The sequence below is a fragment of the Medicago truncatula genome, chromosome 6, assembly GCF_003473485.1.
Source record: "Medicago truncatula cultivar Jemalong A17 chromosome 6, MtrunA17r5.0-ANR, whole genome shotgun sequence".
In the NCBI taxonomy this organism is placed as follows: domain Eukaryota; kingdom Viridiplantae; phylum Streptophyta; class Magnoliopsida; order Fabales; family Fabaceae; genus Medicago; species Medicago truncatula.
The window spans coordinates 40,515,913-40,530,238 of NC_053047.1; the positions used below are offsets into that span (position 1 = coordinate 40,515,913).

Sequence of the window (14,326 nt, forward strand, 5' to 3'; positions counted from 1 at the left end):
TTCAACTCCAGGAAACTGAGAAAAAAGGAGTCAACAAAGGTTGATCTACATAATGATTCAAATCATTCTAGAGAATTCTAGTTTGAATCTCGTTGTTAATGTAAGAAATTTGTATGTAGATAATATATACCTAACATTAGTGAGTGAGTCATGAAATTCAACTCACGTAAACTTTGATCTATTAGCACATTTTGGTGGACACTGCATTGGTCGTGAGAATCTTTCATCTTTCTAACTAGGTTGAGTTGCATACCATTGGCACTTGACAACACAACAAAGTTCTACATTAATTATAACTTAATAATTTGCTAAACTATGCTTGTTATTCAACAATGCATTCTAAATTCTGTTTTTTAACCACACAAAAATTCCAACCGCAGATTTCACAAGTGAAGTGCAGCAAATAGAATACCAATAGAAATACACAAATGCCAAATTCAATTCCATGCATATAATGCTCCCAGAATTCACTATATTTGTACACATGAATATTAAAATATTGCCTATCCCTATAAATTGTCAAAAAAATGTATTTTCAGTCCTCGTCCCCCAGACTAAAAAACACACAATTTTGTAATTTCAGGAACAAATAAAACCTTTCAGAAGACAAGAATCAATTTTTTCCAATTTCACAGGGATCATAAATATATTTAACAATAATTAAAAAAATAGAATTCAATATGCAATCATATCTTCGAGTGTCAGTCCTCAAAATTAGAATCACAATCCTTTCATTTGTTTGTTACCATCAAACCCACTTGAAGAATCTCATTCTTGTCCATTTTAAGTTGAAGGAACTCTTAGCTGAGAAATAGGAACAGGAAGTTGTTCTTCAGAGAAGTACTTGTCATGAAGTAACTCCGCCGCAGTGGCTCTCTGAGCTGGATCATAACAGAGCAATCTTTTGACCAAGGAAACTTCATCTTGCAAACAATTTGGCATGCACGCGTCAAGACCAATAGGGTTTTCCACCTTATTAAAAGAAATTCTTGCATAATCAGGAAGTTTAGAACAACCACTCCAAGCTTCCTCATCGAGATTACCCAAAACACTAATGATTCTACTAATCTGATCAATATCACCTGTTCCAGGAAACAAAGGCTTCAATGTTAACAACTCAGCGAAGACACATCCTAATGACCAAAGATCAACCTCTAAACCATAATTAGTTGATCCATAAAGTAGTTCAGGTGCCCTAAACCATCTAGTTCCAACACATGATGTGAGGAAACCATCTAGTTTTTCATCCCTCTCTTCATTTGCTTCATATGGCAAAGAATTCTTCCAAGCATCATCGTCGTCGTCACTAGTTGTGCATGTTGCACGGCACGAGTTGTTACCGTCATGCGTGTTGGTGTCCTTATCATCAGTGTCATATGTGTGACTCTGAATTTTCAGCTCATCTAACACTCTAAAATATTCATCATGAGTCATTCTTTCCTCCTCGTCTTGATTTTCATATCCAGTTTGGTTTGCATTGTCTGATAAGGGAATAACATCATGAGGATGTTGGGAATGGGATGAACTTCCATGATTTGTTGCATCAAATCCAGACTTCACAAGTATCCTTGCCTGAAAAAAGTAATCAAATTAAAAACGTTCATAGTAGATCAGGAAGCCAATCCCTCTAAAAACAAAGAATCACCTTAGAATGCGTCAAAGTAAAATTAAACACAAGCAAACACACCCCAAAGAACACAATAAAGAGCTATATGGAAAACACTAAAATCATTGTGGGAAATCACGGTGGACATTGAAACTTCTAAAAATCACGATGTGATAACTCTAAACTAATGGTGGCGATTTCCCATCACTCAACCAAACACACACAATCATTATTTCTTTAATCTACATCCAGAATGTGGATTTGTACCAACAATCGACCCAAATAACACATCTCTGTCCAAAACTTTAAGAAAACGATCATATGGATCATCTATCCTATATACTATTCATTTAACTTATTTATAGTCAAACCTAAGTTTTCACACTTGAGTTTCAACATATGATAGTGTATGTTTGGATTAACTGTGAATTTGGAGAAATCATAGCGTGCTACCGTGATTTTAAGAAAAACTACGCATTGAAGCTTCAACCAAACTCAACGTGAATCCAAACATGCACTAAAATTGCAACATTCAGTGGAAGCTAAGCTAATGCCACAAATTGCAATAATCCATGATTAACCCAAATCACATTACACAAGCAAATTCTAAAACGGTACATTTTGAAACTATAACCACACTCAACATCCCTCCAAACATGCACTAGGGTCATTTTTGGATAAACAACTTAATTAGCAACTTATACCATAAGCGCTAATCATGTTAACTGTTAAGCATGTATGTATAATCTATTTCTATAACAATTAACAAAAGAGAAAATAAAGTTAAATTGTTTATATCTAAACGATAAACTGTTTTCATAAGCTATCTTGGGGAGCCTATGAAAATAAGCGTAAAACAACTTATAAACATGTCCTAAGCTGTTTTCATAAGTTCTCTGAAATAGTCTCACAAATACATATGTCAGTAGATAAGCTCAAATAAGTCAACCCAAACATCCTAAAATTGTGTCATTCAGTTAAAGATCAGCTATTGCCACATAACTGCAATAATCCATGAACACAAACCACATTACACAAGCAAATTGCAAACAAAAAATATCAATAAAGTGAGTCACCTAACAGTGAATAAGCTCATAACTCAAGTAGTTAATAAACTTCATTCAACAACAAATCATTCGGAAAAACTCGGGTTCAAATCCTGACTATAACAACTAACTATTAGTCAAACTTTACTTACCTCCTGACCTTAGTCTGGATTACCAGAGCCCAAAGCCCAAGAAACACACTCATAAAACCAAGTGATTTGTAGTTAATAAACTTCACTGGCCGACAAATCATTTGAAAAAACTCAAATCCTGACTAAAACTATTCTTAATCAAACTTTACTTATCTCCCAAGCCAACTCCAGATTAACGTAGTCCGAAAAACACACTCATTAAAATCAAGTCATTTAACTCAAATAGTTAATAAACTTCATACCCGAATTCAAATCCGGACTAAAACAAGTCTTAGTCACACTTTACTTACCGACTAACCTAACTCCGAATTACCAGAACCCGATAAACAGACACTCATTAAAAAGCAAACAACATAAAACAAAACACACAAATGAAGTAAAAAAACACAAAGATCAAAACTTTATAACAAAAACCTGTCCAAAATCAGCAATTTTCAAAACCCCATTTTCCGAAACCAAGAAATTCTCCGGCTTCAAATCTCTGTGAACAATCCCATTCCTATGACAATCATAAACCCCACTAACAATCTGCATCATCCACCCTTTCACTTCACCACCACCAAACCCATCTCTGATCACAGTACCCAGATCACTCTTCAAAAACTCCAACACAATCACAGCATCTTCATCCTCTCTCCAGAAGAACTCATGCATGAAAACCACGTTTTCGGAGCCCCGAAGAATGCGTAAAGCGGTGATTTCTCGTGATGCTGATTGGTGATCGTGGATTTCTTTCAACGCGACGGGTGTTCCGTCGGAGAGACGGCGGCCGCTGTAGACGTCGGAGTAGGTGCCGGAGCCGATGTGGGTGAAGATGGAGTATTTGGTTGTGATTTCGGGTCGGGTATGGATGCTCCAACTTTTTGTTGGAGGATCCATGTTCAATTTTCTCAAATATTGAAAAAAATTAATTATAACAAAATGAAAATAAAAGAAGAAATTTTGAGTTTTGGAGAATTTTTGTGAATGGTGTGTGACTTTCAACTTTTAACACTCTTTGATTTCTCTTTGGGTTTTCAACTCTTTATGTTATTGTTTGTCTTCATTAGTCGCACAGTTTGTTATTTTCTATTATTTTTTTCTTCTTAATATTTCTAAATTATTATTCAATTCAATTGATTCTATTAATGGTATAGGACCACATGATGTTATGAACTCATTCACTTTCTTTTAATTTGCCTAAGGCTATGTTTGGATTGATGGGTTGTAGTGGAATGGAATGGAATGAGATGGTATATAATAAAATTCCATTGTTTGGATTGATGGGGATGTACGTGGAATGGAATGGAATGCAATGGAACCAATTCCATTCTATACCACTCAATCCTTCAATTTCTCATTCCCCCCAATTTGGGAGGTATCCAATGGAATGAAATTTGTGTCTTGAAATTTTACTATTCTACCCTCCTTTTATTTGCCTCTTCCTCTACTCAATCACAATTTTCAACACGTTCTTTTCTCTATTTCTACTGACTGCATTTCACTTTCATCTTCTTTGTACTGCTGACTGCTCTTCTTCTTCTCCTGTCTTCTCATTTCTACGATTTTGCTTCACAAGGTACCTCATTTCTACCCCATTTATTTTTTCACCGTATGCTTCTATGCATGTTTAGTTATGTGTATCAAATTTTATTTGTCACGTGATCTTTTCATTTTTATTATGTGTATCATAACATCAATCCTTTGTGAGCCATTTATTTTGTGAACTAGCGTCAAAATTTTCATTTATTTTAGGTGATCGTGATAAATTTATACACTTGCTCTGTTTGGGTATCCTATGATTTTGTCATTTTTGGTAGTGTGGAGTATCTCTATGTAGATAGTTGATGAATGTAAAATAGAGGGTGTGTTCTTTTTATTTGTTTATTCTAGTTTCTTATATATGGCATATGCATGTCATTTGATTTTTTTTCCTGGAACTGAGATTATGTCTATATGCTAGTTGTATAAAGTAACCATCATTAGAACAGTGAAGACTTGTGAGATTTTGTCTATATATGATTTTTTTTGCTTAGTTATTTGTGGTACTGGGTTTTTGTCTATATATGATTCTTTGCTTTGTTATTTGTGGTACTGAGTTTTTGTCTATATGTGATTTTCTTTTCTTTTCTTTTTTTGCTTTGTTATAGATGATTAATGAAGACATGAGAACAAAACATTTGAAATTGCTTCAAATGATGATTGTTCAAGTATCCATCATTATAGTTCTAATATTTCGCCTAAAAAACAAGTCTAGATCTCAAATACCCTCTAGAATCATAGAGCATAGAGAGAAAGTTAGGAACGAACTAATGAAACATATAATAGGTAGTGACCGATGTTATGATATAATTCGTATGAGTCCCAAAGCTTTCGTAAACTTGTGCACCTTATTACGAGATCACGGTGGGCTTACACATACACGAAGAGCATCTATCGAGGAACAAGTAGCCAAATTTCTTCACACAGTCGGACATAACGTCAGAAATCGTGTGTTGTCCTTCTTCTTTAGACGCTCAGGTGAAACAATTAGTCGTCATTTTCATAGAGTATTAGATGCTTTGATAGAATTGGAAGACAAATTTTTGAAACAACCTGATGGAACACAAGTGCCTCCAAAGATACGTAACAACAATAGGTTCTACCCATATTTCAAGGTAAGAATAAGTTTGTCTTACACTTCGATAAGTTATGTTATACACTTTTAATGGGATAATTGAATGCCAGGATTGTATCGGAGCAATTGACTGTACACATATACGTGTCAAAGTTCCAACAGAACTTGCACCTAGATACCGTGGTAGAAAAGATTACCCTACACAAAATGTACTCGCTGCGTGCACATTTGGCTTGAAATTTACATATGTCTTGGTTGGATGGGAAGGAACAGCATCAGACTCAAGAATAGTAAAGAGTGCTTTGACACGTCGGTATCCTCTTAAAGTCCCGCAAGGTAACGAAAAAATACAAAAGCTTTTTATAAGTATGTAGCTTATCCAAACTAATAGACTCATTATTTTCTATAGGAAAATATTATCTTGCTGATGCGGGGTTTCCTTTAAAGGCATGTCTCATCACACCTTATAGGGGAGAACGTTACCACTTACAAGAATATTCTAGAAATCCACCTCGAAACCCTCGCAAGTTGTTCAACAATCGACATTCATCGTTAAGAATGTCTATTGAATGTGCATTTGGAGTGTTGAAGAAGATATTTCCAATTCTGCAAACTTCAACTGAACCCACATTTGAAATTAAAACTCAAAATAAAATCATTGTTGATTGTTGCATCTTACACAATTATTTGATGACTGAAGACCCTAACCAGAATCTAATAGACGAGGTGCGTCACGAGCTCACAAATGAAAGCGGTTTGCAAGAGGGACATCAAGCTCAAAGAGAAAACAATGATGATACCGCTAGAGGAGAGCTAGTTAGAGCTGATGTTACTGGTTCAATGTGGATAGCTTACTAAAAAAGTGTTTGAAGGCCTCTCTTTCAAATATGGAGTGTTCTTAGGCTATTTAGGCTAGTTTATTGGTGTTTGTTTTGATGTTTTGGGCTTATGTTTTGAAGCTTAACGTGTTGCCATTTGTTTGAGTATGAAAACTGACACTTTGTTGATACTAATGTGAACTTGGGGAATCTGTTTGCAATCTGAATCTTAATTTTTAGTGCTTGGAATCTTCATATTTCAACTTGTGCTTGAGTTTGTAATTTGTGCTTGAATTATTATATATGTCGTTTGTTTTTTTTAATATTAGATATGGAAGAAAGTGCAAAGAGGCCAAGGAAATGCAAAGGTCCTGATACTTGTAATTGGACTTTAGCTATGGATGAGGTATTGATTGATGCATATTTGCATCAACATACTCTGGGAAATAAAAATGGTAACAGTCTGACATCATTTGCAATGGATAGTATTTTTCAAGAGCTGAAAACTCACTTTCCAGACAAGCCAATTACTAAAGACAAGATTAAAGATCACATGAAAAATATCAAAGCAAAGTTCAATCCTTGTTATGATGTTTTCAAGAATGGTCTGAGTGGGTTTGCATGGAATGCAGAGACAAATATGTGGATTGCTGAAGATGAAGTCTGGGAAAGTCTAATTAAGGTATTATTTACTTCAACTGAAGTATTTTTTTTTTATCAAGTGTACATGATAAGTTTTTTTTTTTTTTTATGTAACACTTTGTTTAATTTACGAAATTGTAGACAAAACTCGTAGCTGCTGAGTGGAAAAATAAGCCTATTATGTTTTATGATAAACTAGCAACTCTTTTTGGGAAAGATCGAGCAACAGGAGATGATGAAGATACAGGATTTGAAATGAGAGCAAAAAAAGCTGCTAGTGCTAAAAAAAATTACGGTCCAACCATTGAGGATATAGACCATTTGGTTGAAACCAATGAAGTTACTTTGGAGGGATTTGAAGTTGATGAAGAATTTGATCCCAATGGTTCTCCTAAAAGACCTTCTATTAGGAAGCCTCAAGATGTACCATCATCTAGGAATAAGAAACGTGCAAGAAAGGTGGATGAAGATGAGACAAGCATGAGCGAAATTGCTAAGACTTTTAAGAAAATGGCTGAGATGTTTGAACTGAACACTGCAGAGTTGGTCAAACAGAATAAGAGTTCTAGTGCTGAAGATGTTTGGGCTAACTTGGTCGAGATTGGTGTTGAAGAAGCTTCCTTGCCTTGTGTCTACATGCACCTTGTTCAACATCCAGAAGCATTGAAAGCTTTTAATGGAATTCCAGTTGATAAGCGTAAGGAAATGTTACCTTACATTGTGCCGAACTATCCTTGAAGAAGAGTATTATGATCTGCAGTGAACCCATGCTTTACTTATTTTGTTATTAACAGCTAATGTTGGTTGAAAAGAAACTCTTTTGTTTGTTAGCTTTTTGAGAGGTTTAAAAAGCCATTTTTGTAGAAGCAAGAAAAGCTTGTTTTGGTGGGAAAAAAAAAAAAAAAAAGACAAGCACTGTTATTTTGTTCTGTTTGGGTTCTAACATTACTCATGCAAGTACATGTTAATTATCAACTATTGCGTTTTGACAGGATAATGTTTCTTGTCTATGATGTTTTCTTTATTAGTCTATGATGTTTCTTAGTCTATGATTTTTCTCGTTACATTCAGTCAGTGATATTAGCCATTGTTTGATACATATATGAATAAATAATCATAATATGGAACTTATTTTATAAGGGTAAAAATGGAAAAAAAATATTGTAACTTATTTTATTCCATCCATTATCTAAACAATGGAGTGGGAACCTTGTTCTATTAAATTGTAAAATATCCAAACAATGGAATGGAATCCATATTCCATTCCGTTCCGTTCCGTTCCATTCCATTCCGCTCATTTAAATACCGTTCCGTTCCACTCTCTTCCATCAATCCAAACAGAGCCTAAATGTAAATGATTAAAATGCTTGGTCAAATACAATGAGATTGGGTGTATCATGAAAAAAACTAGTTTCTCATTATTTCAAAAATTAAAGTTGGAATCTAGATAGAAAGAATTGTTCATGCTTGATATATTTTTTTTAAGACATAAAAATGTAATATATATTAACGACGACAAAGAACCTCCTAAGTACAAGATGTACTAAGGAGCCACCCCGATAAACAGTCAGTTAAATAAGGAAATACAAAAAGAATGGTCAGTCGATACCTAGACATAACAAAGGGTCCGACCACCATCTTTGAGAACCGTACACAAAAGTGGCATAAAATATTTGGTATAAAATAATAATTCATACTTAATATTTGATTGTAATAATAATAATTCAAAGTAAGGTAGGAAAGAAGTAAAAAAAAAAGACCTTAATTGCACTTTTGGTCCTCGCATTTTTATCAGCTCGCGAAAATGGTCTCACCTCTTTCAAATCGAACAAAACCGTCCCTAAACTATCATGTTTTTTGCAGTTTTAGTCCTACCTCCTATTTTCACCTCCAAAAACGCACAGTTCACCATCTGCAACAAGCTCTAACAGTTCACCAGCATCCAAAATTCTCATTTAAGCGTGGACTTAAGCCTCTAAACAATGATGGTGAACTGTTTCTTTCAACAAAAAAAATGACGGTGAACTGTTGGAGCTTGTTGCAGATGGTGGTCTGTGCGTTTTTGGAGGTGAAAATAGGGGGTAGGACTAAAATTGCAAAAAACATGATAGTTTAAGGACAGTTGGTTTTGTTCGATTTGAAAGAGACATGACCATTTTCATGAGCTGGTAAAAATGCGAAGAACAAAAGTGCAATTAAGCCAAAAAAAATATAATACTTTTGTGTTTCTAATATAATATTTGAGGATTCTTGAGCACACCTTGTGCTTGAGGATCCTTTTGTGTTTCTAATATATTCCATTTTTGCTTGTTAAAAAGAAATATATATAATACTTGGTATAAAATTTTGTAAAAAAAACTTGGTCAAATATGTAAACATGTTTTTTTTTTCCTTCATTTTAAAAAAAAACACAAGGGATAAATAATAAACATCGTTGGTGCTATTAGTTTGGTAAAAAATTGATTAATCTTTTTTTTGAGAGAATAAAAAAATTGATTAATAAATTACATAAATAATAAGTAGTTGTATTTTTTTAAGAAGTCAAATTAATCTACCAAAATAATAAGTAGTTATTTTGATACGTAAATCGATTTTAAGAAATACGCAGTTCAAAATCTTAAGTCAACATCATCAAACTAACTTAAATGAATTAGTATTAGTATTCCATTTATAGGGGAAGTAGTAGTAATTTTATAGTGTTGCATTTTCGTCTTATCTTATTTCGATAATGGTTATATTTTTTAAAATATTAATTAAAGCAACGTCAACAACTAAACTATAACATATAATTAATCCAAAACGCTTAGATGAGATGACACGAATGTCTTCTAATTTAACTAAGGTTCTGAGTTCGAATTCAACTTTGGGTGTGCAGCAACGTTAAAATTCTAAAGGAGAGTTTGTGATCTATTTGAGTCTCACAAAGCTCGAGTGATTACTATTTACAGTTGCACGCAGAGGATACTTGGATACACAAAAAAAAAAAAAAACTATAACATAAAATTTATAATTGGCTTAAATGTATCGTTGGTACCTGAAATTTTGGTCTTATTTCAAAATTCAGCTTTTTTATCTCCTATTTCAACTATTTTAACTTTTGATCCCATCCTAATTCAATGTCAACTTTGATGACGTTTTCAAGTCACTAATGATGTGGGAGAGCACATGTACACGTATTGAATTTAGTAAGGTGTTCACATGTGCTTTGTTACATCATTAATGACTTCGAGATGTCATTAAAGTTGTACATAAATATGGTGGAAGATCAAAAGTCATATTGAAACATGAAGACCAAAAAACTAAATTGTAAAGTAGAGGTACTAAAACTTCATAAAAATGAAAATATGAGTACTAAAAGTGCATTTGGGCAAGCTATAAGTCTCCCAAAATCTGAAATTTTTTATAGTCAAAATGTTCAGCAGCAGCTCCAACAAAATATAACTCATATTCTCTGAGTACAAGCGGTGATGGGTACCAGTAAATACTTGGGGCCACCGTCTATGGTAGGACGTAGTAAAAAGGCAACCTTTAGCTTCATTAAAGACAGCGTGTGGAAAAGAATTAATAGCTGGAGAAGCAAGTGTCTATCTAGATCCGGAAGGGAGGTTATGATTAAGTCCATCATTTAGTCAATTCCCTCATATGTGATGAGCATTTTTCGACTTCCTAATTCCTTGCTAGACGGAATTGAGAAAATGTTGAATGCCTTTTGGTGGGGGCATGGAGGTGCAAGTAATAAAGGAATTCACTGGTTAGCGCGGGACAAATTGTCAGTTCACAAGTGGCATGGTGGAATGAGATTCAAAGATCTTGCGGTGTTCAATGTAGCAATGCTTGAAAAGCAAGGGTGAAAATCTCAAACTGAACCAGACACTCTAGTTTCCAAGGTTTTCAAGTCAAGGTATTTTCCTCATGGCAATTATCTCGGGTCAAAATTAGGACATAATCCTAGTTTTCTTTGGCGGAGCATTTTTAACGCAAAACTGGTTGTGAGGCATGGAGCAAGATGGAAGGTAGGAGCATGTTATGGCATTCCTATTTTAGGGGAACCTTGGCTCGGTGTTGGCACTAGTATCCCTCCGGTGAATCTAGCACAACATATGGCTCTACAAGGTTATTCGGTTGGTCACTTGATTCATCGTGGAGTTGAGTGTTAGAATGAAGAGCTTGTGAGACATGTTTTTGAAGAAGGAACAACACAACATATTTTAAATACACCACTGTTTCCACAGGTAAATGATGACAGACTAGTGTGGAAATCAGAAAAGAACGGACAATATTCGGTAAGAAGTGCGTACTGTTTGTGTATTGAAGACATAGTGGATAATTCTCATCTTAGGAAGAATGGTCATTGGAGTGGCATGTGGAGATTGAAAGTGCCTCCGAAAGTTAAGAGCATGGTTTGGAGAGTGTGTAGGGAATGTTTACCTACACGTGCAAGACTAAATCGTAGAGGTGTTATGTGTCCGTCATTGTGTGCCAAGTGTGATGATCCGCATGAAGACATCTACCACATTTTCTTCCATTGTTGTACAACAGTAGGCGTGTGGAGAGCTGCTGGTTTATGGGCTGTCATTGAGCCGTTGCTGCACAGATTTGACGATGCACATGAGATTATTTTTGCTGTGTTATAACACGCGACAGTAGCGCAACAAGAATTGTTTGCTACAATTTTATGGAGTATTTGGAAGAGCAGAAACCTTAAATTATGGCAGCAGGATAGTGAGAATTATCACAACGTTATTGAAAGAGCAAAGCATTTGCTGGAGGGATGGAAATCTGCCAACAGAAAGAGGCAAGTGGCGCAGCAAACTGTTACAACAGCTGCTGTCACGCTGCCATCTGCTGTGCAGAATGCGAACAACAACATTGCAGGTACCCTATGGTAGAAACCGAGACGTGGAAGAGTGAAATGCAATGTCGATGCCTCTTTTTCGATTTCTATGAATAGGTGAGGTATTGGAATATGCATTCGTGACGAAGAGGGGCAGTTCGTGCGTGCCAAATTTGTATGGTTCTCACCAATGTGCTTAATGGATGTCGGAGAAGCTCTTGGATTGTATCATGCTATGCGGTGGGTTAATGAATTACGGCTACCAAAGGAAAAGATATTCTTACCTTATTCTACGGGTTTCTAACTCATCTCCCCTGCAAGATTAAAATTTTACTATAGACACATAATATGATAGACAACATAATTAATTTATCATACTATAATGGTTTATCAAACTTTATTGAGACGTGATAGTTTATCGTATCCTATTTCATTTATTCTACCCATCAAACAACCGTAAGTTATTGTTTGTGAATTTGATTCCACCAATCGGGGTATCGTTGATTCTATTAAAATAATGTAGACGTCAAGTCTATTTAGATTTTGTGTATATTTAAAACAATAGAAAGTTAATTTTACTAGTTTAATTAGTTCCATCAGTGTACAATTATTTTACACATTCATCTAATGATATCGCATCTCAATGTAGATGTCTCTTATTTAATAGAATTGACTTTTTAGTGTTGTATGTTTGGAGAGAAACAAGTATGATTGCTCATAGTAGTGTTAGAGCATCCACAATGGAGACCCTCAATTTTGAGGTCTTAAACGGGTCTCATATGTATACGTCACTCTTTATCATTTACATTTCAACAAAAACAACTCAACAATGATTATTTTAATAAAAAATGGCATGGGGTCCACTTAAGAATGAGTGTCTTAAGTGAGATCATTGGTCTTAAGAGATCCTCAAAAAAAATTTCCTCAATGGAAGTACCTATTAAGTATCGGATCTTAAATGGTGAAGACCTCACCATTAGAGATGATCTTAATGCTTCATTTTCCCAACCTATCCCCCTATATTTTTCATGATGTGTCGTCTATTTGTATCCATTAACTTTGAATGAAGTGATTTAACTTTACTTTTTCCAAAAAAAAATATTATTAACTCATCTTTAACTTTAACGACTTTTTGTTAAGAAACATAAATTATTTTGCATGGGCACATGTCCTATGATAAAACAAATATACTCCCTATAGTCATATATAAAAAAAGGAAATTAAATCAAGAAAAAGTTGATGTATTTAGAATAAATTTTAGATGAAATACTTAAATTTTTGTCGACTCAATTTTTTTTAATACATTGCCTCCCTATATCACACAAAGTTATACTATTACTACAGTTGCACAAAATTGCTGACATAGAAACACACTCACCCGCAACATTAAAAAAAAAAAAAAAAAAAAACTCAAACAAGACACAAATAAAACTACATAATTCTAAACTCAAAATAAACAATGTATTCATCATTAGATTATCAAAATAGAGGAAACAGAAATAAAGAGGATTAAGGAAAGAGATAAAATTATCCAATGGCTAACCACCGTAGTTGTCGCAATTCCCTCTGCTAATGAGGATAACTGATCCTCATCTGAATCTTCTTCTTTAGTGACTTCCATCTCACTAACTTCTTCATCTTCGTCATTGCCTTCTTTAGTATCCTTTTCATTTTCCTTTTCGTTTGTCAAATGCACTGAATTAGGAACTCAACCTGCAAGCTAATCCAACTCCTTTGATGTTCTTGTCACTCAAATGAAAATTTACATTCAAACTTTGACACATTATTGACAAAACCTTCAATTTAGCAAGATATATGGAAGCCTCGCACATTTCTTTCCAAAGCTTCTATTTTCTCCTCAAGAGGGCCAACTCTTTAATTGAGTAGCCGAAAATTTATGCGACCATGTTGAGAAGATGAATTCATTATGTGAAACTCAATTAGTTGTTATTTTGACTTGAAAGTCATTTGGTGCAACTACGTTGAAAAATATATATTATATGTGTTTTAAATTCATTTTTCTCGATTGTTTATTTGACCTTTGCTTGTAATATTTTTGTTCTACTTTGTAGACTCTGCCTTGACAACAAAGGGAAAAATTAAAGCCCCCACATGTACACAACAGTCTGCTGCTAAAAAGTTATTATCTCTAGAATGTGTAAATATAAGAGAGTTAATTATTTCTCAGACACATCAATCTAGAAGGGTGATGTGTGAGCCAAAGGAAACTCCGCTGAAATTGATGAGCAGATACACAACAGAGGATGCGAACAATTGGTGACTTATTCAAACATACCTGTAGTGAACTATGATTTGTAATTCCCATCGTCCAAGTAGAGTGAACAAACAAAAAAAAGTCGCATGAAAGGAGAAACATATGTCTTTTGATGCACAAACAATTAACTTTGTTTTGAATACAAACAAATCTGCAAAGACAACCAGATCAATTACTATCATACTTGAGGAAAAGTTGACACGAGTCATTAAGAGAGTTGTGTATTCAAAATTCCCATTGGGTCCTGGACTCCGCATGGATAGATTTTTTTTAAAAAAATTTGGACCATTCATTCGTCTCCAAAAAATTGGACAATCAACACCAACATATTTCTATGTTAAAATGTCTTAGATGAAG

At 34.4% G+C, this 14,326-nt stretch overlaps 2 protein-coding genes across 2 annotated transcripts; one reads left to right on the forward strand and one right to left on the reverse strand.

Annotated features, from left to right (window-relative positions):
* Window positions 1–395: 395 nt before the first annotated feature.
* On the reverse strand, window positions 396–3,755 carry LOC11427579 (cyclin-dependent kinase F-1). The gene is made up of 2 exons (XM_003620580.4): window positions 3,219–3,755; window positions 396–1,572 (listed from the first exon to the last, which is right to left on the reverse strand). The coding sequence occupies exons 1-2, from the start codon at window positions 3,681–3,683 to the stop codon at window positions 784–786; spliced, it is 1,254 nt and encodes a 417-aa protein (XP_003620628.1). The 5' UTR covers window positions 3,684–3,755; the 3' UTR covers window positions 396–783.
* Window positions 3,756–5,140: 1,385 nt separating this feature from the next.
* LOC112422866 (putative nuclease HARBI1) lies at window positions 5,141–6,258 on the forward strand. The gene is made up of 3 exons (XM_024786595.1): window positions 5,141–5,440; window positions 5,511–5,736; window positions 5,810–6,258. Exons 1-3 carry the CDS (start codon window positions 5,141–5,143, stop codon window positions 6,256–6,258), a joined length of 975 nt encoding a protein of 324 aa, XP_024642363.1.
* The last annotated feature ends 8,068 nt before the right edge of the window (window positions 6,259–14,326 follow it).